The sequence below is a fragment of the Pomacea canaliculata genome, linkage group LG1, assembly GCF_003073045.1.
Source record: "Pomacea canaliculata isolate SZHN2017 linkage group LG1, ASM307304v1, whole genome shotgun sequence".
In the NCBI taxonomy this organism is placed as follows: Eukaryota; Metazoa; Mollusca; class Gastropoda; order Architaenioglossa; family Ampullariidae; genus Pomacea; species Pomacea canaliculata.
In genome coordinates, this window is record NC_037590.1 from 21,979,788 (window position 1) to 22,005,957 (window position 26,170).

General features: G+C 43.4%; 4 protein-coding genes across 4 annotated transcripts; all 4 read right to left on the bottom strand.

Annotated features, from left to right (window-relative positions):
• Positions 1 to 15,628, bottom strand: LOC112560647 (sialoadhesin-like). Its single transcript, XM_025232618.1, has 21 exons — positions 15,562 to 15,628; positions 15,027 to 15,095; positions 14,479 to 14,695; positions 13,545 to 13,807; positions 12,448 to 12,553; positions 11,742 to 11,893; positions 10,830 to 11,024; positions 10,045 to 10,302; positions 8,940 to 9,213; positions 7,756 to 7,871; positions 7,207 to 7,485; positions 6,722 to 6,994; positions 5,731 to 6,015; positions 5,052 to 5,309; positions 4,386 to 4,628; positions 3,910 to 4,149; positions 3,233 to 3,505; positions 2,725 to 2,895; positions 1,005 to 1,274; positions 564 to 821; positions 1 to 294 (listed from the first exon to the last, which is right to left on the bottom strand). Exons 1-21 carry the CDS (start codon positions 15,626 to 15,628, stop codon positions 179 to 181), a joined length of 4,383 nt encoding a protein of 1,460 aa, XP_025088403.1. The 3' UTR covers positions 1 to 178.
• On the bottom strand, positions 6,381 to 8,443 carry LOC112573409 (carcinoembryonic antigen-related cell adhesion molecule 1-like). The gene is made up of 5 exons (XM_025253758.1): positions 8,234 to 8,443; positions 7,756 to 8,016; positions 7,207 to 7,485; positions 6,722 to 6,994; positions 6,381 to 6,610 (listed from the first exon to the last, which is right to left on the bottom strand). The coding sequence occupies exons 2-5, from the start codon at positions 7,808 to 7,810 to the stop codon at positions 6,507 to 6,509; spliced, it is 711 nt and encodes a 236-aa protein (XP_025109543.1). The 5' UTR covers positions 7,811 to 8,016; positions 8,234 to 8,443; the 3' UTR covers positions 6,381 to 6,506.
• On the bottom strand, positions 13,674 to 19,880 carry LOC112560648 (carcinoembryonic antigen-related cell adhesion molecule 5-like; the record flags this gene model as incomplete). Its single annotated transcript, XM_025232634.1, has 10 exons — positions 13,674 to 13,807; positions 14,432 to 14,695; positions 15,027 to 15,174; positions 15,522 to 15,645; positions 15,949 to 16,205; positions 16,555 to 16,818; positions 17,023 to 17,301; positions 17,968 to 18,243; positions 18,796 to 19,056; positions 19,694 to 19,880. Coding segments are annotated over 7 exons (1,527 nt in total), but the record flags the coding sequence as incomplete, so codon positions are not given.
• LOC112573416 (sialoadhesin-like) lies at positions 19,818 to 26,170 on the bottom strand. Its single transcript, XM_025253772.1, has 3 exons — positions 26,078 to 26,170; positions 20,601 to 20,866; positions 19,818 to 19,943 (listed from the first exon to the last, which is right to left on the bottom strand). The coding sequence occupies exons 1-3, from the start codon at positions 26,154 to 26,156 to the stop codon at positions 19,905 to 19,907; spliced, it is 384 nt and encodes a 127-aa protein (XP_025109557.1). The 5' UTR covers positions 26,157 to 26,170; the 3' UTR covers positions 19,818 to 19,904.

Sequence of the window (26,170 nt, forward strand, 5' to 3'; positions counted from 1 at the left end):
ATCCTTATGTAGAAGGCCACGGAGTAGGAGTCGAGGCTGTTGGTCGCTTTGCAGGAGTAGTTGCCTTCGCCCTGCTGCACCTGGGTAAAATTTTGGGTCAGGGTGGCCTCCTCGGCCATCAACTTGCTGTCCTTGTACCACTCGAACAAACAGACCTCGTTACAGTTGGCACTGCAGGTCATGACCCCCTGGGTACCCGGGGGCACGTTGTAGGTCCCATCCTGTACCAGACTCCGGTCAGGGCCTCACTGCTGAAGATTGCTGTGACCACTACTCTTTCTGCTGACGGGCCGTCTATGAGACAGAAAGGAGACAAGTGGATGAAAAAGCAGAGCTTCGGTCTTGTCATTTAATTCTAATTTTCTGTTTATCATCGACGTCATACAGCATTCCAGGCAGTGGATATCGTCGATATGTGTAGCGACATCTAGTAGCGGGAGCGGGTGATGGTGGGAGGCGCTTTTGTCTCGTTCACTGTGTCCAGCCTTCCACTTGTTGTGAGTTTAAACAGAAACCAAAATAATAAAAAACAAAAACAAAAACAGCTTACGACTCTGACTTACATCTTATCGTTAAACTGATGCCGTCGCTGCGAAGTGATTTCAGTAGCTTGGTGCCACTGATGACGTCACAAGCATAGCTTCCCTGATTGGCCAGCGTGACGGCGGAGATGTTGTAACTCTGTTCCGTCTGGTTGACGACGACCTCACCGTTGTAGTACCAGTGGTAGGAGGAGCCAGTAGCGTTGCAGCTGAACTGTACACCTGTATTCTCCAAGGGTACATCCGGGTACATCGTCACCGTGGGTTTCCCTGGAGCGTCTGCACGACCAGCACGTGGAACATGTAAGGACTAAAGTCTTTCAACTCTATCAATAAATGTCAACTTTCCTGAAAAACCCTACAGAGTTTGTACATCACAACACACACACACACACAGAGAAGAGGAGCATCCAGACATCGACACGCTCGCGCACACACAGGTGAGGGACCTGACCACCTGACCTGAGGGTGCGAGCTCTAGCATGTTGCTGCTGCTGGACACTCTGCTGGCCACGACAGCCTTGCAAGCATAGCGGCCTGTGTGTTCGTTGCTGAAGCTGGTGATCTGCAGCACAGGTGAGGTCTGACCCTGCAGCACGCCGTCATTCTGCAGCCACGTGTACGTCAGGGCAGCACTGGCCCTGGGGGTCGTGCTGCTGCAGGTCAACGTCACCAACTGACCGCTGGTGAAGGTGCTGGGCAGGGCGGACAGACTGGGTGTGATCGGTGTGGCTGTGACAAACATAAGTCACAGTCTCTGAGCTTTTCATTCTTCACTAGATTTTTTATTGTTTGTCTGATCTGATGTAGTATGTCACACGAATGCCTTGTGGATCCTCGTCACAGAAAAAAAAAGATGTAGGTTGAGAAGGCATTTTGAGTTTAGTCGTGTGAGTCTAATATTCAGTATTTTGGTTCAGTGATTAGTCATGGGATTCTAATATATCATCTTATAACATATGATCCACGATGACAGGAACGTGAAGATCATTCTCAACCGGTCAAAACTGGAAGAATGTTAGACCATTGGCAAAAGATTTAATCTGCTTTACGCGTTGTCTTACCAAGAACGGAGAGATTGAAGGAGATGGTCTGATCCTTCTGAGTTGGATGCTGTGCAGGTGTAGGTGCCAGCGCTCTGCGCGGTCACTTCAAGGGACAGCTGCGACACCGACGACACCGGGGTGCTGGTCCCTGACTTGCTCCACTGGAACGTGCAGGTGGGGTTGCATGCAGCGGCACAGGTGACGGTGAGAGAATCGCCCTCGACTAACGAGGTGGGTGGGATGGCTGGCGTCAGCGACAGGGACTGGGGAGCATCTGAGGGAGATGAAGAGCAAGAAGACGAGAAATGACGCTGTAGTGTGAAGGTAGCGAGCACTCACTGCTGCACCCTCCCGCTGGGACTCGCACGGCTGATGAGGACTCGGGGATCACACGGGACTCACAGGGGTCATGAGAGTCGTGGGGTATAACATGACTCGCAGACATTTTAAAAAAAAATTTCTTCATATTCTACTCTTTTTTTTTCCTTCTCTTGAGCACACGTGCACGCACGCACGCACACACACGCAAACACAAACACTTGTCCTTGAAAATCCGATGTAAAGATATTAAGATTTAGGAGAATGAAGGAAGGGACTCACAGATGGTTGCCACAAGGCGAGGGTCACTGGCGTTCTGCTGGGTACCAAAGGTCACCACACAAGTGTAGAAGCCAACGTTCGCTTCCTGGAAGGACGCAATGACAATTGTCTGTGACGTGCTCGACAGGTTACTACTGTTGAAAGTCCAGGAGTAAGTGAAGCCGACAGGACTGGACTGATGTCACAAGTGATGTTCACTGACGGCCGAGCGTAACCGCAGCAGGTGAGACAGATACAGTGGGCTTGCTGGGAGGAGCTATACACACGAAAGAGGGTATGACACATGTATGAGAGACTGAGTAACGGACATGAGTGACTAGTAATACGAGTAGCTCTATGGGAACCCTTATGATTTCCTCCATTCATCATTATCGTGTTTTCAAGACTCCAGGACAAGGCAGTCTCAGGAAGTCTCAGTCTTTTTCACATTATTCCGAGACATTGCTTAGAGGAAGCTGTCTTAGCCTCCTCTGGGCTGAACCCAGGATAGGTTTAACGAACACGTTGTCTTTTAAAATACGCGAATAAAAACTCACCGACAACAGTCAGCTGGTAGGCGTTGCTTGTGGCTGATGTCACTGAGTTGTCAACCACTGCGCAGGTGTAAGTTCCGCCATCCGAGGACTGGACCTGATCTATCGTCAAGGTCTGGCCGCTGGCTGCCATGCTGACCCCGTCCTTGGACCACCTGTAGGTGAAGGTGGTGACTGGGGTCGAGGTGGTTTCACAGGTTAGGGTCACTTTGCTGCCGACACTCACCAGCTGTGAAGACGGCTTGATGGTAGGCTGGCGGGTGGATCTACCCTCACGAGAGAACACAGAGGGATAAAAAGGAATCAGGTAGGGTTCGTGAAGAAATTGTTAGCATACACGTACAGAGAATCTAAAAAAACGTCACAACCCTAGAAAGGACCTGGAAAAGTCAAATTGCTTATGACTAGGAATTTTTCATTTAAAAAACCCCCAGTGTTAGTGCAAAGTATTTATTTTATTTCTCTTATATTCAGCACTGTCAGATTTGCATGATTAAAATTCTTCACCGACCTTGCACTGTGAGACGGAAAGTGCTGCTGTCGAGGGACGTCACGCTCAGGTAACTTGCGGCACAGGTGTACTGTCCTGCGGCGGTTGTGGGCGCACGGCTGATGACGAGGTTCGCTCCTGTTTCACCTGTCAAAGTCGTTGCATCTTTCTTCCAGCTAAAGGTCAAAGTAGCGGCTCCTGGTGGCTTGGATGCGCTGCTGCAGGTCATAGTCACAGAGCTGTTGGTGGCTACAGCAGTCGTTGGTCCAGTGAGGACGGGCTGCCTTGGTCTTACTGTAACAATACGTAGTCTGTACATTACTTCATATAGCCAGCATGTCATCTATACATTGTCTTTATTTAGCTGACACATGATGTGTACATTGTCATCATGTAACATGTGATCTGTATATTGGAGTAAAATAGTCGACTTGTAAATATTATACTGTGCTAAAAAAACTGACATTTACACATGTTCATTGTAGCCACGTAATCTGCCTCTACACCTGCACGCATATTATTTCTGTTCTATCATTTTAAAGTTCATTCCCCGTAATTCTTTTTTTTACTGTTTTTTGCATTCAGTAATTTAGACACTTTGCAAGATTCTCGGGCAAAGACAATGGACTCCTGGGACGTCTTCACAAGACAAACCAAAGTTAACCTCAGCCACGCAAGGAAAGAAATGTTTGACTTGCCCTCCAGCAAAATGGTGTTACTCTTCGCAGACTCCACGCTGTTGTATGTCATACTGCACTTCACACTGCCGCTGCTGGCCAGACTCGGGGAGGTAATCGTGTAGGAGGCGCTGCTCTGGCCCTGGATGACGACGTCTTGCTCTCCGTACCACGTGACTGTGGTGGGCGTGACTTGGGAGGCCGTGGAACAATTTAGCGTGACGGACTCGCTACCATCGTCGACAGCAATGGTAGACAAGCCTGAAGGGTCCTGTCAGACTGGGCTTTTTCACCTGTACTGTAACGAGATGAGGTCACGTGACACAGGTGCCTTCGTAGGCTGAACGATAAAAGGCAGTGCCTTGTGCATGGATTCTGAGGCAAAAAATATTAGTTTTGCTGCCTTAGGAGGAGGAAGGGGAGTAAGAGTAACATTAAACTGATTTTGAGGGAAATAACTCACATATTATTAAAGAGTCACACGCTGCAACACTCACCCATGACGGACGCGACGGAGCTGGGGCTGGAATCGATACCATTGGCAGATACCTTGCACGTGATCTGGCCAGCATCCGAGAATGTCACGGCGTTGATTTGCAAGATTTGAGTGGTAACGCCCCTTGACCACGAATACGTCACAGGGGTGGGCATGCCCGACGACTGTGGCTGGCACGTGAGGCTCAGGAGCGATCCCTCCTCCACTGTCAGGGTCCCCGTGATGACCGGGGCCATGGGCTTGACTGCAACCAACGGTCTGCTCTGGTACTGGCATGACAACGCTCACTTTGATGTTCTTACCCGACCTTTTGTTTTTTCCTCCCGCTTCTCCCACCTTGCTTTCACTACCCCGAAACATATCGAAGTGTGTGAAGTATTTTGACCTCCACTAAAGTTTTACTGAGCTTACTCAACACCACAAAATGCCGGCAAAAATACAGCATGCATATGAACACGAATAAACAAGAGCCAGTGGGAAAAAAATACGCTGTTTACAACTCCTCATACGCTAGTGTTAATAATAGTGTTACTATAACGTTACATGCCTTAAAATATATTTATTATATAATGAGTTAACATGAGCAAGTTTCGACAATCCTTAAACCTTATCAACTCCAAAACTAATAACAAAATGTCAGGTAAACCCTTTGCCCTATAGTCCTTACCCACAAGACTGTAGCCTGTGGCGCTGTAGTCTGAATTGATGGAGTTCAAAGTCAGCATGCAGGAGTAGATGCCCATATCGGTGAAAGCAATATTTGGAAAGGTGAGATAGGTGCTGTTGCTCGTCGTCTGGAAATTACTGTTCGTCGTCCACGTGGACGAGAGGCCGGTCTGGTTGGAGGTGCCGCACTGGAGTGACACGGCACTGCCATCCACCGCCATCGCCTGAAGCAAGCTCACCACGGGCGTGGACGGCTTGACTGTCGATGACAGAGAACTTTCACTGACATTATGTAACAGGGAGCTTCGATAACATTGTGTACAGCAAACCTCGGTGATAAAGTCAGCAGATTCCTCCCACCTCTGCTTTTTCATCACTGCCGAACCGTTCGTTATTTCTTGCGTGCTAAACCAATGTGTCCCTGCGTATGTTCGTAGGTGTGTGTGTGTGTGTCGGCGCGTGTGTGTATGAGAATGTGGTGAGCGGAAAAACACAAGACGACATACGTATAATTTGCTATCCCATGTAACACCTATCACTGATGTATAGTATGTATAAAGCCGTCCAAGATGTTCTAACTTGGATACCAAATTCTTGCCTGTAGAGCAAACTTATTTTATTGTAACCTTTTTAGTACTCTTAACATTAATTTTAAACGTTGAACTTCAAACGGTTTATACCTAAAAGGTTCACCACAGAACTCTTCGGTGATTCCACCTGTCTGTAGGTGACAGAGCATGCGTACTGCCCAGCCTGAGCTGTGCTGGCGGTGATGACGTAAGGCCACGTTGCAGTGGGTGGGGACACCGATGTAAACGTGCCTCCGTTACTAAGATACAGAGTGGTATTGTAACCCTCGGCTGCCATCTCGCTCTGGCTGCTGCTGCTGCAGGTGAAGGTGGCGCTGCTGCCATCAGCAACTGTCGACGTGGGAGAGATGGACAGCGTCGGTGTCCGCGGCTGAACTGAAAGGTCGCACATTCCATGTGATCACTACACACTACAATGAAGACGGTGACAAATGAATGAGACAACGTGTGCGTTTAGTATGTGTTTGTTAGTGTGTGTGTGTGTGTGTGTGTGTTGCATGTTTTGGTACGTGTATGAATGTGTATTTATGTCTGCATGCGCTGTGTGTTTATGTGCTTATACTTACACACTACCAGATAATATTGAGAAGAATTAAAAAAGATAGAGGAGAGAAAGATGGAAGGAAAAAAATGAGGACAAGCATTACAAAGAAAAACTAAGAATACAAGTGAGTAAAAGAAAGAAGATGAAACAAAAAGGACAGAAAGGAAGACAGACCTGTTAGCTGGATCTCGTTAGCTGTAGGCGGAGTCCACTCCAGCTTTGGATACACGACACTTGTAGCGTCCTCCATCACTGAGCTTCAGAGGTAAGAAGGTCAGCGTGTTGCTGGTCTGGTTCTTGATGACCGTCTCACCGGGGGACGTCACCAAGACAATGAAGTCCACAGAGGAGAGCTGCAGGTGAGCGACAACGACGAGCTCGCCTGTCCTGCAGACAGTCCGCTCAAAGAAGGGGTTGCTGGCTTCACTGCAAGAGGTGTCGAACACACTATGAGACTTCCAGAAAATCCTCCTCCTCCTCCTCCTCCTCATCATCATCATCCACAACAACAACAACAATATCCAAGAAGTGAGGTACCTGTGACGGTCAGCACGGCACTATAGTCGGATGGCAGGGCGTTGTACGACACCTGGCACTGGTAGCCTCCAGCCTTCGCGAAGTTGACATCGGACAGCGTGTAGGTGGCACTGACAGCCCCGGCGATGACACTGCCACCAGGCTGTCTCCACGAGTAGGCGACGACTCCGCCGGCAGGCATGGTGGACGACGTCTGGCACGACAGCGTCAAACTCTGACCTTCCTCCACCGGAAGCACTGCGGTCGTCTGCGCCGTGGGCTGCGCAGGCTTCACTGCGGTCGTCAACAAGAGAAAATGAATCCCAACGGTCTACCAGCATCCAGCTATAATAATATTTATAATAATATCTCAGCTCATTAGATCTTCACGACCATGCACAGGAGCAGGCGCATCGCCATTTAAAAACAAAAACAAATCCACGCTAGCCTAGTACCTGACCACGTGACCAGAGTGATTAGTGATCAATGATTGTAGCGATGCTTGCCTGTCACCAGCAGCGGGGTGGTGCTGACGTCGGAAGAAACTCTGTCGTAGATGACCTTGCACTTGTAGTTGCCCGCACGTGCCAGGGTCATGCTAGTCAAGGTAAATGTCTTATTACTGACGTTCGCTGCGACGATGACGTCACTGGGGTCGTAGAAGGTGAAGGCCGCGATGGCGGTCATCAGCTTCTCGGAGGCAGTCCTGCATGTAATGGAGACATTGCCTCCCTCCGGAACTGGCAGGCTGCTTTCTGCTGTCACAGTCGGCGTCAGAGGCTTCACTGAGGACATTAAGTAAATGAATGACTAGTCGGATAGTCGATGTACGGAATGGTTGATGGTCTTTCCGAAAATTCGTCTGCTTTTGCATAAACCAATCTTTTTGGGGAGCTGGGGGAGGGGAATTTTGCATTAAGAGGAACATTTTCTCTCTCTTTCATCATTCTTCCACTTTTCTGCTTCATTCGTGGAACATTCCTAATATATATATTTCTACATCTCAGCAACGCCTGAACAGTTTGTACTTGGCACATGAAGCAAAGGCCTCCTACCTGTCAAGGTGAGTGGCTGACTGAAGTCCGATTTCACTCCATTGGCAGTGACCATACAGCTGTAAGCCCCCGCGCTGATGAAGACGACAGGAGAGATGATGAAGTTCGCAGAGGTACTGCCGGTAAGGAGGCTGGTGTCTTTGTACCATTCATACGTCAGAGTCGAGGGTGTAGAGGTGAAAGTCGTAGTGCAGGTGTAGGTAATACTAGAGCTTTGAGTCGCAACCGCCGCACCGCTGACTACAGGTGCCGGGGGGACAACTGAACGACAGGTAAGACAACATCAGCAGTTGTTTTAGGCCAGCGTCGAAACTTTAATCCTAGAGTTCTGTCTAGCTAACATTTTCTCGTCCTTTTTTTTTTTTTTTTTTTTTTTTTTGATTAAGTAATGGAGTGGCTAATTAAAGCATTACAATTTGGCTTTCTAATAGTATCAGACCCTGACACAGCACACCACGTGGTACACTTGTTCTCAAACCTCGAAGAGTGTAGTCGGCGCTGCGATCCGACGCGACTCCTCTGTAGGTGACGGCGCAGCTGTATGCACCGGCGTCAGCAAACGTCAGCCGCAACAGGGTCAGCGATTGGCTGACAAAGTCTTGTTCCCATTCGGTGTGATCCACATGAAGATGACCCCACCACTGGCGCTGCTGAGGTCAGAGGGCGTACTGCAGATCAGGGAGACGTCTGTTCCCTCAGCGTTCTGGTTGTTGTAGTTGACGACGACAGGGGTCTGGGGTTTGACTGTAACGGCAACGACATTATTCATGCAATTGCCCAATGATGATGGATGATGGATGGATGATGATGGATGGATGATGATAATGGATGATGGATGGTGGAGGATGATGGATGATGGATGGTGGAGGATGATGGAGGATGATGGAGGATGGATGGATGATGATGATGCACACAGGACTGCGTGAGCAACACAGAAACAGAAATCAAAATCCCACAAGGACTATCGAAGCAACACAGTAATTGCTATTTTCTGTGCCGTTATTGTCTTGGTAAGGGCCATGGCTGATGAAGAATCAAAATGCGACAGGTAAGGTGGTGGTGAGCTGGCAGCAGACTCAGAATAGGAGACAGAAGGAAAGGGGGAAAAGTTATATGAAGGCGGAGTAAATGTATAAAACGAAAGGCCTAATGTGTTTAGGAGTTTCTGCTCGTCTGCCTCTCACCTGACAACACTAGTGTGCTGCTGACGTCTGGAGTCGACGCCTTTATGCGTCACCTTACAGGTGTACGACCCCGAAGTCTGTAAGGTCACAGTTCCCAGGTAGTAGCTGCTGTCAGGGACGTTGGTGGCCAGGTTGGCACCTGTGTCGGTATTAGTGAAGGTGTAGGTCAGGCTGTCGGTTGGGGAGGACTCTGTGCTGCACTGCATGGAGAAGGGACTTCCGTCAGTCAGCGGCAGACTGGCGTTACCTGTAAGTGTGGCGGGCTTGGGCTGCACTGAGAACAAATAAGAGAAAAGCGCAAACACGCCAGTTCATTGTCAAGTACTCCTAGTGTGGACGCATTCATACATATGAATGTACGCAAATATATATAGTGTACTTCTAATAATGCATTTTAATTTATATACACGCGTATGCAGTATATGACATCGACAATCGCCTCTCTGTAGCCAACACCTCCTTCAGCAGCCTCGAAAGAAAAGTTTAGAAAAACAACTCTCTGCCTATGTCAACCAAGATCCAGGTTTACCACCACCTCTTTAATTCGACTGTGTCATACGGAGCAGAGGCCTGGGTTCTCCAGGTATGTACAGCTGCTGTATTGGTTACACCAGAGTTGTCTGCTGTTCATCATAGATAATAACAATGAGGTCGTTGAGAAGGTTAACCTGTCCAGCACTGAAGCCATGCTAAGTAGATTTGAGGAACAGCTTATTTTTATCCACATGTCGGACACCCGCATGCCCAAGCTGTTTTTTGTTTGGAGCTGTGCAAAAGGTTTCTTAAGAATAAAACTTTGAGGACCAGACGAAGAGAACTTCAATCAGTCCAGCCTTGTCCCATAGTCCTTGAAATTGCTCACAGAGGGACAGAACTCGTTGGTCTGTGGCCACTAAGCTCGCAGTGGACCAACCATCTACCAGCGACTTTAACCTACATCTGCCAGAAAGTCTTTTCAGAGAGGATCAACTTTTAATGAGAGAGATTACAAGCCTCCCAATACTATTACTATATATATATATAGAGAGAGATGCGTACGTGCATGTCTTGGTACATATTTCTGTGCACATTTAAACATAAATGGGTCCTTTGTGAATGTAAGTACCTGACAGGTAAAACGCGGAGCTGGGGAGAGACTGGACGCCGTCAGCTGACACTGTGCACGTATAGGCCGCCATGTCAGAGAAGATTGCACCTGAGGAAGCATATTGCTGTGACGATACTCCAATCGAGACTCCGTCCCTCGTCCACGCCCACACTACCGGGGACGGCATTGAGGAGGAGGCTGAGTCGCATGACAGTGCAATGCCAGATCCCTCAACCACCATGCTGCTTCCTGTGATGATGGGCGTCTGTGGCGTCACTGCAACACCAGTGACGTACGCAAGTGAATTGCTACCTACAGTTTAAACACTTTCTTGAACATCTTAATCAAACATATATGGACGAACGTTTGAGCAAGTCTGACCAAGATTTTATGCAACCGTCATGCACATACCTGGCCAAACGTGGTCAAGCGTTAGGTCCTTGTTTGGTTTAGAAGGATCTTTAGAGTGAAACACGCAGAAAAGAGAAAAGACTGAACAAAACAGTCAGAAATAATCTCAAGAATATTTTTGTTTTTCCGAGACGTGAGCTCTCATCTACAATGATGCTAGCAAGACATGAAGACATGTGTTTTGTTTGCAGTATAAATCAGTGTTCATTAGTCAAGTGTTAGAGACACTTTTGGGACCAAGTATCAGTATTTTCCGACTGAGATGCTTCTTTTGGATTGAAAAGGAACAGTAAAGTTTTTTTTCAACAGAATTACGTTATGGACTGATGACAAAAAAGATAAAAATGATGAGAAAGAAAAGATCCCCGAGGACAATGGTAATAAGATCGCACCTTCCAGTAAGAAGACAACACTTCTGTCAGATTCTATGGAGTTTAAGGTGACTAAGCACTGAAAGCTGGACTTATGAATGGAAAAGGTCACAGTGCTGATGGTGTACGTCTTCTTGGTCTCCAGTGAGATTTCAAAGCCTGAGTTGTTCGAACCATTTGTACGTGGCACTGGCGCTTGCTGTGACCGACTCTGAACTGCAAACAAGAGTTACAGGGCTTTGGTCTATGGCTCGCCCTCCTGACACAGAGACGGTTGGTGCCTTTGGTTTGACTAAAACAAAACAAACAAAAATATTCAACGATATACAGTACGTTTGCTCGTAGGTCTTGTGAAAAAAAAAAGATTTGATAATAAGAATAAGTGACATTTACGATTGTCCTTTCAGTTTACAGGAGTCAAACATATTCAACTTCCAGCAGACATAGAAGCCTATACTGAGTGCAGTCTTGGTTTGGTTAGAGCGCACCATAACTTACAGATTTATCAGATTTTAGCAAATACTCGTTTTGTCCGCAAGATACAAGAAATTCAACTTCTCATTTTTAAAAAGAGATTTGAACCTCATTTTCTCTAGTTTTGTGTTTTGTTTTTGTTTGTTTGTTTGTTTGTTTGTTGTTGTTTGTTTGTTTTTGTTTTTGCCAGATCAAGGCTATATGTTAGGACAACACTTTCACAACCTTAGCTATGGCGTTCAATGACATAGCTCATTTCATGTCCATCATCCTCGTCCTCCAATCCACACAAACAACAAATAAATAACCGCATATTTGTTAGTCGCACTAAGGTACATAGCTAAGTTATGTCGACCCGTTAACTTCTTGTGTCTTAACAAGGGTAGATTTAACTCAACAAACAATAGAAAACTTGTTTTCATGTCAGAAGCTCACCACTTTGGCTGCCCCTTCGCTTACCTTGCAGAACGAATGCGGGGTCTGATTTGGTCGACTCAATGCTGTTGTAAACAACTGAACACCTATACGACCCCCGCTTGGCCATAGTGACTGGGTTGATCTGATAGGTGGAGCTACTCTGGCTGGGAATGAGGCTGCCTGTGGTGTCGAACCTGCAACGTGTGCATAGATAAGCATGCAGGCACGAACAGGCACGCACTCACACACAAACAGAGATATAAAGAAGCTAAACACTTTTCAGTTTTCAAAAATCAGACTACAATAATAAAACCTTATGCAACTATTGCAGCCTACAATAAAAATTAGGGTTTCACAAATAGACTTATTTCTGGACTTATTTGAAGTCATTTAACAAAAAAAAACAAGAAAACAAGAAAACAAAAACAAACAAACACAAAATTATTCGCGCTGGTAGGCCTTTAAAATATGAAGCTAGTACAGCCGAGCACATAGAACGTTACTGGAGTTTGCACGTGTCCTTTCTGTCCGGTATCTATTTCTATGTCACTTGCGATCCGCGACTTTTTCGAGTTTTTTCCCCACCCAGATTTTCTGCCGAAGAAGTGATTATTATGTCTGCACCAGTCAGATAAACTCTGGAGTAAGACACCATTCACATGTAAGGAATTGAAAAAGTAGTTTTGGAAAAACAAATGAATAAATGAATATACACAAGTTCAGCAAGATACTGCAGTTCTAAACAAACCATTTGTAAGAATCTCCTGAAGAGGAAGTTGAACAGTTCAAAGTGGTGGTCCCGCCATCCAGAACTGGATTTCCGTCATTAGAGATGACAGGCGTCATGGGTCTCACTGCGAGTCAAAGACGACAGACAAGTGACAAGGTTCCTTGTGGAATGCAAGGCATGCACAGTGATATCATATTTTATTTAAACTTGAGCGAACTATAACTTAAGATTAAGAAATTTTCGTAAAACAAACAGAACCGGGAGAAATTTAGACTTGGAAAATTGCTCGAAAAGATAAAATTTTGTGACGAAAATTTCTTTGATAAGGCCGATGTCCTGTACATAGCGCTGTCCCCTCTTCAAGAGTCAAAACTTAAGGTTAAAAATACAAATTGTTTTTTAAGGAAAGACTTTCTCGTTCTTTTCGAAGGATAACAGAAACAACCCAAAGTACACCTTATTAGTTCTCCTTACATTTTAACCAAACCTTGCCTATATAAACAATGTACATCATAGTGTTGACTAGATTTCCGTAGACCAGAAGACATCAGCTGAGGCAGAAGTCTGTTCGTTCAGACACTTCCAAAAGCTCGCCGTTCATTATGTGAGTGAACAGAGTTTGCCCATCAGACCTCTACAGACACAACAATGGGGGATCTGGTCCTGTTCTGGTCTGATTTATTTTCGTGTCTTTTGTCTGTCTTAGGAAACACTTCTTGCTGCTGTTTAAAGCTGCTCGGTTTCTCACTAGCAAACGTTTTTAAGCTGCATTCATTTTAAGATCGAGGAGCAGTCCACAGCGAGACCGGTGCAAACAAAACTGAAAGAACTTTGGTCTGAAAATAGCTGTTCGCAAAAACATTGCAATGTCATTAGATTTTATAAACCCTCAAAAATAATTATTTTCGTTACAGGTTTCATTTCCCGTTTGTCGTTTTTTAATAAACAATTATTTTTTTAAAAGCGCAGCTCCATGACGTGTGAAAATTGTTAATTTTTTTAAGAAATCAATTCACAGGAAACTGGAACCTCTCTCGAATCATTCCTATCATAGCCACGAAAAGCGCAGAGTGTAATGACCTCAAATAAATAAATAAGTAAATAAAGTAACATGCCTTTAAGAACGTAGGCGGCACTTCTGTTCGATGTAGCCGTGTCGTAAGTCACTTCACAGCTGTAGCTCCCGCTGTCAGCATACGACACAAGATAGATGGAGTAGGTGCCAGTGGACGAAGAACTGATGTCACTGCCACTCACTCCGTACCACGTGTAGGTCAAGGAAGCGATGTTAATCTGGGAAGCAGAGGAGCAGGTCAGCGTGACATTTTGCAATTCCGGGACTTCTGTGGCCCCAGCTATAGTCGGCGTGAGGGTCGCACTGCAAATGTCAACGAGAAACGTGTGAAGCGTACTCATAACTTTCAGACATCATTGCGACTTAACAGTCTTTACAATTTATTAACGATTTTGCAATAAAACAACTTTCAGACTTGATTATTTTATTTTATTTTGCCGAGGCACCTTTCAAGAAATCTTCTTGACTGTCTAGTTTGGCTGATGTTTTAAGGAAATCAGGGAATAATACAGAGAAATTCTACCTCAAGCGCTAGAAGTTGAGTAACAGAATGCACTTGCCCTTGTGTCCAGCATTTTAGCTTCTGAGGAGAGTTAGGCTCTTGTCTTGATGATTCCCATCTAATGCCCTGATAATTACAGTTTATTCATTAGGGTGGTGTGGGGGAAGACGGAGCCTAACCCCTTCCTGCCGATGCCTTTTCTTTCCTGATAAATTCCATATTCTCCCGGAAATCTGTAGGGGAAGCAGGAGAGGGAGAGGGCTCCGGTCTCAGGTGATAGTCTGCTACAGTCCTTTCTCGAGCAGGTGCAATTTTATTTTCATTAAAAAAAAAAACTTTACTCTTTGTACCGAAGCAGCTTGATTTATTAAGAAATCGGAGTAAAGGGCAGAATGCGTGAAAGTTAAAAGGAGATCAAAGAGGACCTTTGATGGTATTTGATGCGCTGGGTTCCGAAGATACAGAGTCAAACATCACGGTACAGGTGTAGTCGCCGTTGTCGTTAAGCGTAGGTTTGAAGGTATAGCGGCTGCTGCTGATGTTTGCCAAAGTGATATCTCTGCTCCACACGTATCTCACTCGACTGGGATCTGCGGAGGGCAGCGTGGACGGGGTGGTGCAAGTCAGCGTCAGGGCAGACCCGTCCACTGGGGTACCCTCCACTTGCAATGTCGGCGTCTGTGGCTTCACTGCGTTGTGACCACCACAGACAGCAAGAGGACAGAAAAAAAGGTTAAAGAAGAGAGGAAGAGACGAGAGCTGATAGAATGAAATAGGAAGGCCAGTAAAAGCACACATACATGCACATCAAAACACTAACACAGATTAGCACACATACACCAACAACCTCACCTGTGTCTATCTCATACAAAATATATATACTTAATATATATATACTTAACAAACAACTGAAATTCTCTAGCATAAGATAATTTAACATTCAATCAAAATAGTGTCGCTTTCGTTAATTATTTTTATGAAATTCTTTAACCTTTCAGACCTTTCTCAGCTCACTCTCACCGGATATGACGTAGCTGGTGCTGACGTGAGAGACAGCGCCGTCGTACTTGACTGAACAGTTGTAGTCGCCTGCATGTGAACGAAGCTCACCGTGGAAATGTTATAATACACGGAAGTTTCTCTCTGTAGTAGCATCCCTTTGAAATACCTGTTAAGTTGAATTTCTCAATTAAAACCTCGATGTCATGGTGACAGGCACGGGCGTGAAGGTGTCAGGGTCAAGCACGTGTCTTAGTCATGCACGCGTGCATTCATGTTTGTGCACGTGGCAGCGAGAGTACGCTAGGGGAACAGACAGTAAAATGAAGCAAACAGAAACTAGATGTGTTGACAAACAAGTGGGTAACCAAGCTCACTGAGAAAGAGATACAAAGTTGCACTCCTTCGAGAATTGTGATTCAGAAGGAGAACAAATAAATATTTCTGTTTCCAAAGAGCTAGTTACTTATGTTGGCCTTATTTTTATCAGCTGTATAAATGTTTTAGGTCTCGTACCACGTGTAAAGCTCAAGGCCCGTTAGCTGAGAGGCTGTACCGCACATGAGGCTGACTGAACTCTGGTCCAGAATTGGCTGACCATCTGCTGAACTGCTTATTATCATCGGCGTCTGAGGAATCACTGCAAGGTCCGAGGTAAACAAAGAGAAAGCAATGCAATACGCTATGTGGCACAACATAAAAAGTCAAATCATTAAATGAAAACACTTTTTTTCGATGTTTCGCCTGTCAACAGCTCAGATAATAATTAATTAACTTCCCGCCTGCTTGTCTTTCTCTGCAGGTTTATGACACTCTCCATCCTCATTTTTTCTCTGATTGCTCTTTGTGTCAAGAAAAAAAAAGGGAAAAGATCAACACTGGGTAGATAAACGCCCCACCCCTTGTTAATCAAGCCCGTGAGGGGGCTCTGGTCAAGGCTGACCTTGGAGTGTGTAGGTGTCGCTGGGGTCAGAGAAGGTGCCGTTGCTAGCGACGCTGCACGAGTAGTCTCCAGACATGGCGAAGGTGGCGCTAGCAATGGTGTATGTCTGATCAGCACCCGTAACACCTGGTCGTTGAGGCTCCACCTGTATGTGACTGGATCAAGCAAGCCGGTAGATGGCGAGGTGCAGGTTAAGGTCACGGTCATGCTCTCCTGCACACTAGGTTGTCCACTTACCACTGGTCGACGGGGTTGGACTGAGAGGAAAATCTTCGTGAGCCATTCGTGACGTGACACAAACAAACAAACAAACAAACAAACAAACAAACAAACAAACAAACAAACAATTTTTTTCTAAAGTGTACCTATTTTGTCTTTAAAGATTCCTCAGGTAGTATAAATATGAAATTCTGAAATCCAAGCAGCGAAGAACAAATTTTTCTATGATTTTCCCTTGGTTTCAGTTGTACGTAGCGACTTCTGCAATATGGATGATCTGCTGGTATAAAGTTATACACCAATCTGCTTTTGAAAAAAAAAATATATCTTCCACTTTCACTATCCCTACAATAAACGAAGACCAAACCGTAGATTTCATTCACTAACCTTTGAGAGGATAAACAAAGCTGCTCTGGGAGGGTGTCCCCTTGTGATAGATAATACACGTATAGTAACCCTCCTTGCTGAAGTTAAGAGGAGACAGTTCGAGGTCGCGCACTGTTCTTCCATACGAGGTACCGTCCTTCAGCCACTGGTAGGTGAACGGTTGGCCCGTACTCGGGGTGGAGGCTGTGTTGCAGGTCAGGTTGACCTGGGCTCCGTCTACTAATGCTTCACCAACAGGAGCCACTGAAGGTCGGCGTGGCCTCACTGCGCATAAACGGAAGTTTTGGAAAACAATGATTTTTTTTTAAAAAATTTTGTGCATTTGTCTTTGTCTACTACTTTTTCTTGGGTCAAAAACAAACCTATTATGGTAAGGCTCTGCCCAGCAACACTTGTCGTATTGTTGTCGAGAGAACCTCCTCGAAACTGTTCTATTTGAGAGTGCAAGACAACGTTGACATCACTGACCTGTCACGTTGAGGGCGGCGCCGATGCTGGACGCGACCCCGTTCCTGGTGACCTGACACGTGTAGCTGCCCTCTGCAGCCAGGGTGACGTTGAGGGTGAAAGTTCGCCCCGACTGGCTGGAGGTGGACATCCCGCTGGGTACATACCAAGAGTACTGCAGCGTCTGACCTGCCGTAGTCTGACCGATAGACGGCGAACTACACTCCAGTGTCACTCCAGTGTCGAGGTCGGTCAGCGGCAGGGCTTGGAGAAGGGAGACGTGGGGAGCTTGAGGTTGCACTGGGGAAAGAGCATCAAGGTTGATTGATTGGTTGATTTATTTATTGAGTGATTTATCCATCCTATATTCTTTCTTATACCTGAATGCTGTTGGAAACAAATTAAGATACTATGCTGGAGTTTCTTTAAATACCAAATTTATCCTTGGAAATCTTCGTCGAAGTGGATGTACAAAGAAAGCCATAACGTACTGGTTTGTTCATTACTTTTTTCCGAGAGGCTGGGTGAACAATCACTCACTCGGCTCTAAGTGAGAGTATGTCGAGATAGATATACCTAGCCTGTGGTGCCTGTCCAAAGTGACACAGATGAAATATAGTGCTTGTCAAGCTTGCCGTACCTGTCATTGTGTCAGATGTGTCAAACCTGTTTTAAGTTGCGTAGTAGCGTAGGAACCAGGGAGGAAAGGAGAAACCGCCTCCTCAAAAAAAAAAAAAATACTGAGGGGCTTGTCAGGTGTCTCGTGCCGTTTATCACGTGTGTCATACTTGTCCCGTTGCGTTTGTCATCTGTCACCGGTTTTTATGGTTTGTTTTTTTTTTACTTGTCAGTTATAACTTTCTATGCCACGTGCCACTTGTCAAATCTGTCTATCGGAGTTTGTCAGTTATGTCCGACCTTTCGGTGGGTCTTTGTGTCATACTTGTCTCGCGGTTCTTGTCCTACCTGTAAGCTGAAACTCAGCACTGAGGTCGGATGGTATGTCGTCAACGCTGACGCTGCACAGGTAGAGGCCGGCGCTGGCGAAGTTCGTCGTGCTCTTGACCAGAGTGTCCGAGGCCAGAGGACCGCTGATGATGATGCTGTTTTCGTCGAACCACGTGTAGGTGACGGTCCTCGAGCTGGTGATTGACTTCGTCTGGCACACTAAGGCAACAGGGCTGCCTTCCTCCACTGTCGAAGAGCTGGTGTTCACGGTAACCTTCGGCGTCTGTGGCTTAACTGTGGGTAAGCATATAAAGACCATCACTTACACTTACACTTACACTTGCACTTACACTTACACTTACTTTATGCGGTATCAGTGACTCTATTTAGTCATTAAGACACGAGTGTCGCAAACTGGTTTGTTTTGTTTGTAGACACGCAAATGAGAAGGGATGGGAAAGAAGAGAAGGGTTAGCTGTGGATGCAGTCAAATTTTTGCCTTTGTTTTCATTGCATAATTTCTATTTTCGTAATTTAAATTTGTTAATGTCTTCTGTACTGCATGTGTACAGCTTTATTATTACTAGTTTTCGTTAAAAAGCAAACTATAGAGTGTGCGTGTGACAGCGTGATAGAATTTGACAACGTGTAGTGGTACATTCTTGACTAAGGTAATTATATATCATTCTTGACTGAAGTTTAAAATAAATAATTCATTTAGTAGAATTGAAAACAGCCAAGAAGATGAAAAATGTAGGCGAGATCAATGGAACTCATTAGTAGATCGGATGACAGTTGACTGGGTGTAATCATATCAGTAATTCACACACACAAAAAGAATCAAACCTATAACAGCCACTTGGTCGCTCTTATCCGATACTACGGAGCCGTGAGCAGCCTCGCAACGGTAATCGCCAGAGTCTGAAAATGTCAGGGAGGTAAAGTTGAGGATCTGTCGGTCTAGGAAATGGTTCGTGAGATTCTTGTCCTTGTACCAGTAGTAGGTGAGGACAGTTGAAGAGTCGCTAGTGGAGACACAAGTCAGAGAGAGGCTGGCACCGTCCTCTCGGTTGCCAGAGTCGATGACAGACGGTTTGTTCGGCTTCACTGGAAACAAATGATGCAAAAAAAAAAAATAGTTTGGTGATAAATTAGGGTTAGTTAAAAAAAGCCAATTCGAACTTTCAGGGCACAAAGGTAAATCATCCATCATTCACATAATCAATAACAAATTTGTTTTAACGTGGATTCTTTTTATTCTCGAAAACAGTCCCAGATCTACTGTTGCATGGTTTGTCCTAAAAAAAATCATAGATCTACGGGAGAAAATGTTTATTTTTCAACATCATTTTTTAGTTTTAAGAGTTTAAATATTATTTGCCATTGAAAAAAAATTGTAAAACTCGTGTTTTACAGCGACAAGAGATTAAAAGCGCTTAATCTCGAATAATAGACACAGAAAACTTGGGAACGCGACTTGCCAATGATTTTCACATTTTTCGTCAACTTGATTTTAACGGAAGCACTCAAAGTGGCAGTTAAAATATAAACGATGTCTAGTCTTTCTAAAAGATATCAACGATTTCTGCTCTTTTTAAAAACAAAAAATATCTGGTTGATGGCGTGTGCATATTCTGACTTTGCCACGGTTGCTGGTGGTGGTGTTGGTAGCCGTGGCGATCAAGATGAGCAGGTTAATGCGTATTGTTTGCTGTAAATGTTTGGGAGAGTGGAGCTCTCGTACCTGTGAGGTGAAAATCTGTCGACTTTCTGATGGACTGTTGTTGTGAGAGACCGCGCACGTGTAGGCAGTGTTTTCGCTGGCAAAGGTCACTTGGCCGACGAGGTAAATGTTTGATGACGTGGAGCTGACGCCGACGTTGTTGGCGAAGAACTCGTAGGTCAGGTGCCGACGGAGGCTGTGCTGCAGGTCAACGTCACGGTGTCACCGTAGGTCACCGGGCTGTGTGTGATGACGGGTGTTGCTGGGATGGCTGACAGATAAACAGAAGTGAAGAAACGGCTAATGATTTTAGTTAAGATTGAAAATGTGATATGGGCATGTATCATGATCTGAGGCGAGAAGAATAATTAGTTGAGGCAGATGACAGGCAGGGTAATGAAGGAAAGGGAAACAATTGGAAGAGGCGAGTAACCAATGAAGAGCGTACAGTTTGTCGGCAGTTTTAGTACAGTTTACATTAAGGACAACTCACATAACCCTGTAAAAGACCGACACGAGCAGTCTGCAGTCTACATCTGGGACTGTGAAGGATGCCGTACAGTGTTAAGACTTGACATAGCTATAACGCACACTGTATGGACAGGTCTCCATGAGACATTTTGCATATTACTGTTGACTCTTATCTTCTAATAACAAAGTCAGTGAATAATCCCACACTGCTCACATTATGAACAGCTTACAAGGTGATCCTAAACTGTTAACATTTCGATACTTTATACGAGATCGCTTCGCTAGTAGTACTTCAGACAGCTCCAATGCCCTTTTGAAGAAGACTGCTACATTCAAAACACCTGGGGCAGCTTACATGATAGTTTAAATAACAATTCACAATAGCAACGTTGGGAGCAGTTCATGTAGCAATTTATACATAAAAATATTTGACATAGTGACACTTGTGAAAGCTTACATGATACTGTAAAGAAGAATGCGAGCTGCTGGCAGACCCCGTACCGTCCTCAACTACACACACATATGATCCGGAATCAGCTTCGTCGCCATCCACCAGGTAAGTGTTAGAGCTCGCTGCTGTCTGCACTGTCGAACTATTTAACTTCCAGCTGTACATAAGACTCGAAGAAGTTTGGGTCACATTGCAGGTCAAGGTCACGGCCACTCCAAAGTAAGTGCTGCTGAGTCCTGATGACGACTGTACAAATGGTGTTGCTGGAGCAGCTGTGGGAAAATGCAGAGACACATCAACATGGAAAAGCGGAAATATACATAAATTTCACTTATAAGTAAATCTGTAGAAGCGAACAAAATGAATAAATGATTAAAGTAATGGGAGGTGTCTGGTGAAAAATTAATGTCAAACCAATCTAACCAATGATCAAACTTACAACCAAAAAAAAAAAAAATTGAATTGAAATGGAAAGGTGTTATTTTCTTCGTTTTCTTCTTTTACTGGCCAGTGTTCACAAGCACGACTTTTTATCCGGTACACTTCAAGTCCATTACCTTGAATCCAGTTCTTTCTTTTCAACCGTCCACGTCATATCCGACGAGCAAGAAATACAAGAGGAGCTATGAGGACATCATTGATTTTTTTTTCTTTATACAATTTTCTTTACAAACCGTTAATTGATTGTGGGGACAACCCAGAACCTGCTCTACAAGAGTTATTGATCTTTTAATACACATTTCTTAACAAATTATTAATTGCATTTCTCCTGTCGCTGGATGTAGAATGTATTTACTAGTTGGTCTCGCTCTCTCTCTCCCTCCCCATTCCGTCACTTGTCCATTGTTCCTTCTCGTCTTAGTTTTAACAAAGCTCCACGTTGTTCATGTGTTTTCTTAAAATAATAGACTGAATGAATCAAGTCCAATTGTTTTGAAAAACATTTCTTCAGTAACGGCCGGAAAAGATAAAGGGTGTGAATTAGACCTACAATGGACGCGTTGATGAAAATGCACAGCGTGAAATTTTGAGGGTCGTGCGTGTGTGTGTCTTTACAGCTTCAAGAGCAGAGCTCCGGCAAGAGTGTGAGCATCTGTTAAAGTAAGAACACACATTATAAAACTGCTTTAAACATAATCCAGTTAAACAAGACCAGTCATACTCGACTCCTGTAAACACATATAAATATACAGATACTTCAAAACACAGCATGTGCACATGTACACGTCAGCCTCCTTTACAGAATTTACAGAGGAATTCTGTGGCGCAGAACTCTTTGTTACTGTAACATGACATGAAAACTTCGTGCATGGACTGAAAATAAAAATGGACTAAAAAATAAATAAATGAGAAATTCATAAGGTTGCCATGGTACCAAGGAAATGTGGACACACCTATGGCAGCGTAGTAAATGGTGTGGGTCTTGACTAGACTCAGTTTTCGCTTTCTCTCTCTCTTTGCTCATCTCAATAAATATTTTACTTCTAACGAACGTGCAGCAGTACTTACCTAAACTTTAAGCAGTCACTTTTCTGATTAAATTTTACAGTCATCGCGAGTAACTTTTTGGTATCCAGTCGCGGGGTAAATAAATTCTTTATTAGTTTTTACCTGTCATGTGGCTGTAAATAAGGGCGCAGTGGGTGGTTAGGGGAGAAGGAGTGAGAGAGAGATGAGGCTACAATCAGCGATACAGCCATGGTGTATAGTCAGGCCAAGGATGTACTTCAGTTCTGGTTCGGACTTTTGCGACGCCATAGATGGGCGCCTAAAAGGTTAAAGGGAAAAGCAAGTCCAATGGTCAGTTCTGTTGTATAAGAGCAGCACGGGCATTTTCCAACCCTAAATTTTGATCAGACATGGTTCAAGACCTATCATTAAGGATCAACTTACTGTTTGACTTTCTTTTCCCTTTCGGCAGGCAAAGAAGCCATTGTTGTAGGTTCCCAACAGGCTTCAGACCCATTTATGTGTATACTACAGGTGTCACTGTGTGTGTTTGTATATCTGTGTTTGTAAATGAGTAATATTTGATTCTATATCTTCAATCACTTTTATAGCTGTATATCTGAACACGTTTATGTGCAGTTACCAATCTCTTAATATTCTCTCGAGAATAAAAAGAATAAAACAGAAAAACTATTAAAAAAACCAAAAGCGTAAGATCGCTAACAAAAGGCCTGACACATCCGGGTTTTTCGCCGACAGCTGTACAATGTATAGTGTACATTGCCTCCTTTCGAGTCCATTTATCAACAGTGTATTGGTGAACATTAATATCTGTGTGCCTAGCAGAATCATTTTAGGAGACCAGTTTCGCTTTTCTTCCATTTCTTCAATAATTCATCACTCTTTTATTCTCCGTCTGTACCTGTAGCTATTCGCTTGGAGCTAGGCTGGCACCAACGATGCCGTCATTTTATACTAAATGTAAATATTTATGCCACCATTTGATACTAAATGTAAATATTTTGACTCTGTTATTTCTCTCTGTCCTTTTTTATTCATGGTTTTATTCTCTTTGTTTCTGTTTGCTCTCTCGATTAGTATAAAACTCATCACCACCCTCTTCTAATAACCATTGATTCTAATGATTATAGTTAATCTTTAATATGGTTGTTCAAACAGTGATGACAATAAATTCATGCAACATTGAAGCCACTGCTGATTGTGACTCTAATCATTCAGCTCGTCGAACTCATTTTCCAGCGCCTCCTCGGACTTATCCAGAAATTGTCGATGACCCAGTTCCATCTTTTGTTCCATCTCCCGACTATTATTAACCAAGTTTTGCCGCTGCTACCACATGCCCAGCAAATGTTTATTTTCCGACCTGTCAATCATTTGTCAGCCAGTGTTCGATTGTCAATCATCACGCCTTCAACTCAAGCGGCACAACTCGTACAGTTCAGGGGCCAAGTAGCAGCCCCTGTTTTCACTTCATCTCTATCCTCGTGTTATTGCAACGAGATACGACGAGAGGTGAGCAAATGTTTGTGAACATGCATTCACATCGATCTCCACCAAGTGACGGGGGAAACGGTGGCCAGCTACTCCTGCTGACAGCCTTGTCTCCATGGAATCATCGAACCATAAATAATATTTACACCCTCTCTTGTCTCTAGAATTGATAAGACTGATAAATTACTGTGTTTAAAAGGAGAAGTAACATAAAACTATCATGACCGTTGTAAAACTTGTTTGTTTTTATTTTTCTCTTAAGGCATCGAAAAAGTTGCATTTGGATTTTTAAAAAATATAAATGAAAGTCAGACGCATATGTCTATTGCTCTTGGTTTGCAAAAGAATAATGTTTCTTTTTTACCCTGTTCCAACTATCAACCATATTTTCAAAAAGTTATTCATGCATTAATAATTAATTGGAACAATACAATTACGCAAAAAAGCTGTTTTTGTTTGTTTTCTTTTTTTTTGTAGCTTGTAGTCCTAGCTTTCTAAGCCAGAAGGAGTTTGCATAGCTACTGTGCCGAAGCCACGACACGGACACCTTTTGATCGCTTTATGACGATAGTGGCGAGCGTGGTATGAATTATTCATGAGTGACAAACCCTCAGTCCAGATCACTTCGGTTCAGAATCAATTATAGTCCATAGCAACTGCGTATATGGTTACGTAAGTAACCCTCTTTCACGATATCACATGAACATACTAAGCCTGGCCTAATTACAAATTACTGCAAAAAAAAAAAAAACCAACAAAAAAACAAAAAAACAAAAAAACAAAAAAACTATGCTGTGAATATTTTATTCCTGTTCATAAACCTGTTCATATAAATAGTGTTCAGGGATGGGGGAACCTTTTTTTTTTTTTTTTTTTTTTTGCCGAGGGCCATTTGAATATATTTATAGCCTCACAAAATGATTAATTGAAAATTAGCCTGTATATTTGGTTAAGCCATAGTTTTGCATGTAAGCATGTACACTTCCAGCCTGTGTGGCACTGACTGTCCTCTGACTACCCGCAATACATGCCGACGGGCCGCGGGTAGACGACGACACACGTACGTGTCTGTCCGGTCCTATGTTCGTACCTGTCCTGTCTACCCCGTAATGAATGCTAAATGCTTGTCCCTCAAAATGTTATTATTATGATTCACTTAATATAAATTTATGCTACTGGATGCTCCTCTAAAAATATTGTAATGCACATGATAAATAGGCCTAAAATATGTAATTAACTTCTAACGTAGTTTTTCTATCTCGACGTATTATTTCTTTATTATAATTTAAAATTTGTTCACTTATTGAACTATGGAAAGAACAAAAACACAAAAGAAAAAAGAAAAAAGAAGAAAAGAAGAACAACAAAACAAAAATTTGTAAAGAAACATTTTAATTTAGGCGAAGAAAAAGAACAAACAGAACAAAAAGAAGAACAAATTAAAAATCTGGAGAAGTTGACCTAAGCACCCAGTTCTTCGCAGCTGGAACCTCCAAGAACATTGCAGAGACAAAAACAGTAAAATATAGAAAACATAATGCAATAAATTAACAAGAGAAATGTTAAAACGTCGTTTAAATCGAGAGAATGGTTTCAGAATAGAAAAATCGAGAATACAAATAACAATAAGTCAGTCATAAATAGTATTTACTAAAAAAATGTTTTAAAAATTTATTTAAATTTGTAAACCCAATTGTACTTTCCTCGATTACTTTGATTACATAATGTCACATAAATTTTAGTTAATCTTACTTGTTTAAATTTGCGTATTTGTATACAAGTTGGAATAAACATTTTCAGTTCACACTACTTTTTCTGTAAACACCAAAGTTAATGTATCAAGTATATCTCAATAAATAGACAAAAATGTACATATAATGTGCTGACATATTGTCTTTAGTTTTACAAGAATTATGTCCTTAAACTATTTACTTTTCATTAATGTTTGAAAGATGGCTAAATGCTTATAAAATAAAGCTCAAACATGTTTCTACACTTTGTTCCATAAATTTTGATATATTATTAACCGAATTTCACTCAATGATGAGAAATCAGTAAACAGAATACATTAATAAAATGAGATTAACCTCAGTTCGTTAATCTAAATCAAAAATATTTTAAAATTTTTATATCAAAACAGTTTTCTCAAAGTGCAATTTCTGACACTCAAAAGAAAAAACACCTAACAAAACAACAGGCAGTTACGTGGACTGGAAAACGGACAGATGAATAGATTCTAGCTAGCTTCATAGACAAACAACATCCGTCACAAGAGAATAAATAACAAGAATATAAAGATAAAAAGCCTTCTATAGCACTTTTCCCCACCGAGTTGTCTTCTATAATCAATGGTAACCAAACATAAATTTCTTGAGTAAGTGTTCTTTGATAACAAAAACTAAAACAAAAACAGTAGCAGCGTGTCTTGAACATCATCTGCTTATCCTAGACTTTTATCAATCCGCGCATCTTCAAGCAATCCTATTCAACGATACCTATCCAAAAGAAAACTTTCAACTAACTTGAAGCAGAGTGGAGGAGCAGAAGCAGCAGCTGCAACAGCGGTTGGAAGATGGAGAGAATCCATGCCTTCTTGGACATCGTGGATCCGACAC

Bases quoted from the DNA above. Each gene is read 5' to 3' on its own strand.
- LOC112573409 (XM_025253758.1), bottom strand. From the start codon at position 7,810: ATGGTCACTGCCAATGGAGTGAAATCGGACTTCAGTCAGCCACTCACC. The intron at 7,486-7,755 runs GTAGGAGGCCTT...TAATGTCCTCAG, and splicing joins TCAGCCACTCACCTTGACAG to TGAAGCCTCTGACGCCGACT. The intron at 6,995-7,206 runs GCAAGCATCGCT...TGACGACCGCAG, and splicing joins CACCCCGCTGCTGGTGACAG to TGAAGCCTGCGCAGCCCACG.
- LOC112560647 (XM_025232618.1), bottom strand. From the start codon at position 15,628: ATGATAATAAGCAGTTCAGCAGATGGTCAGCCAATTCTGGACCAGAGT. The intron at 15,096-15,561 runs GTACAGCCTCTC...GTTCACATGCAG, and splicing joins TTCAGTCAGCCTCATGTGCG to GCGACTACAACTGTTCAGTC. The intron at 1,275-2,724 runs GTGAGTTTTTAT...TGTTTGTCACAG, and splicing joins CTACCAGCTGACTGTTGTCG to CCACACCGATCACACCCAGT.
- LOC112573416 (XM_025253772.1), bottom strand. From the start codon at position 26,156: ATGTCCAAGAAGGCATGGATTCTCTCCATCTTCCAACCGCTGTTGCAG. The intron at 20,867-26,077 runs GTTAGTTGAAAG...ATTTTCCCACAG, and splicing joins GCTCCTCCACTCTGCTTCAA to CTGCTCCAGCAACACCATTT. The intron at 19,944-20,600 runs GTAAGCTTTCAC...TTTATCTGTCAG, and splicing joins ATTCTTCTTTACAGTATCAT to CCATCCCAGCAACACCCGTC.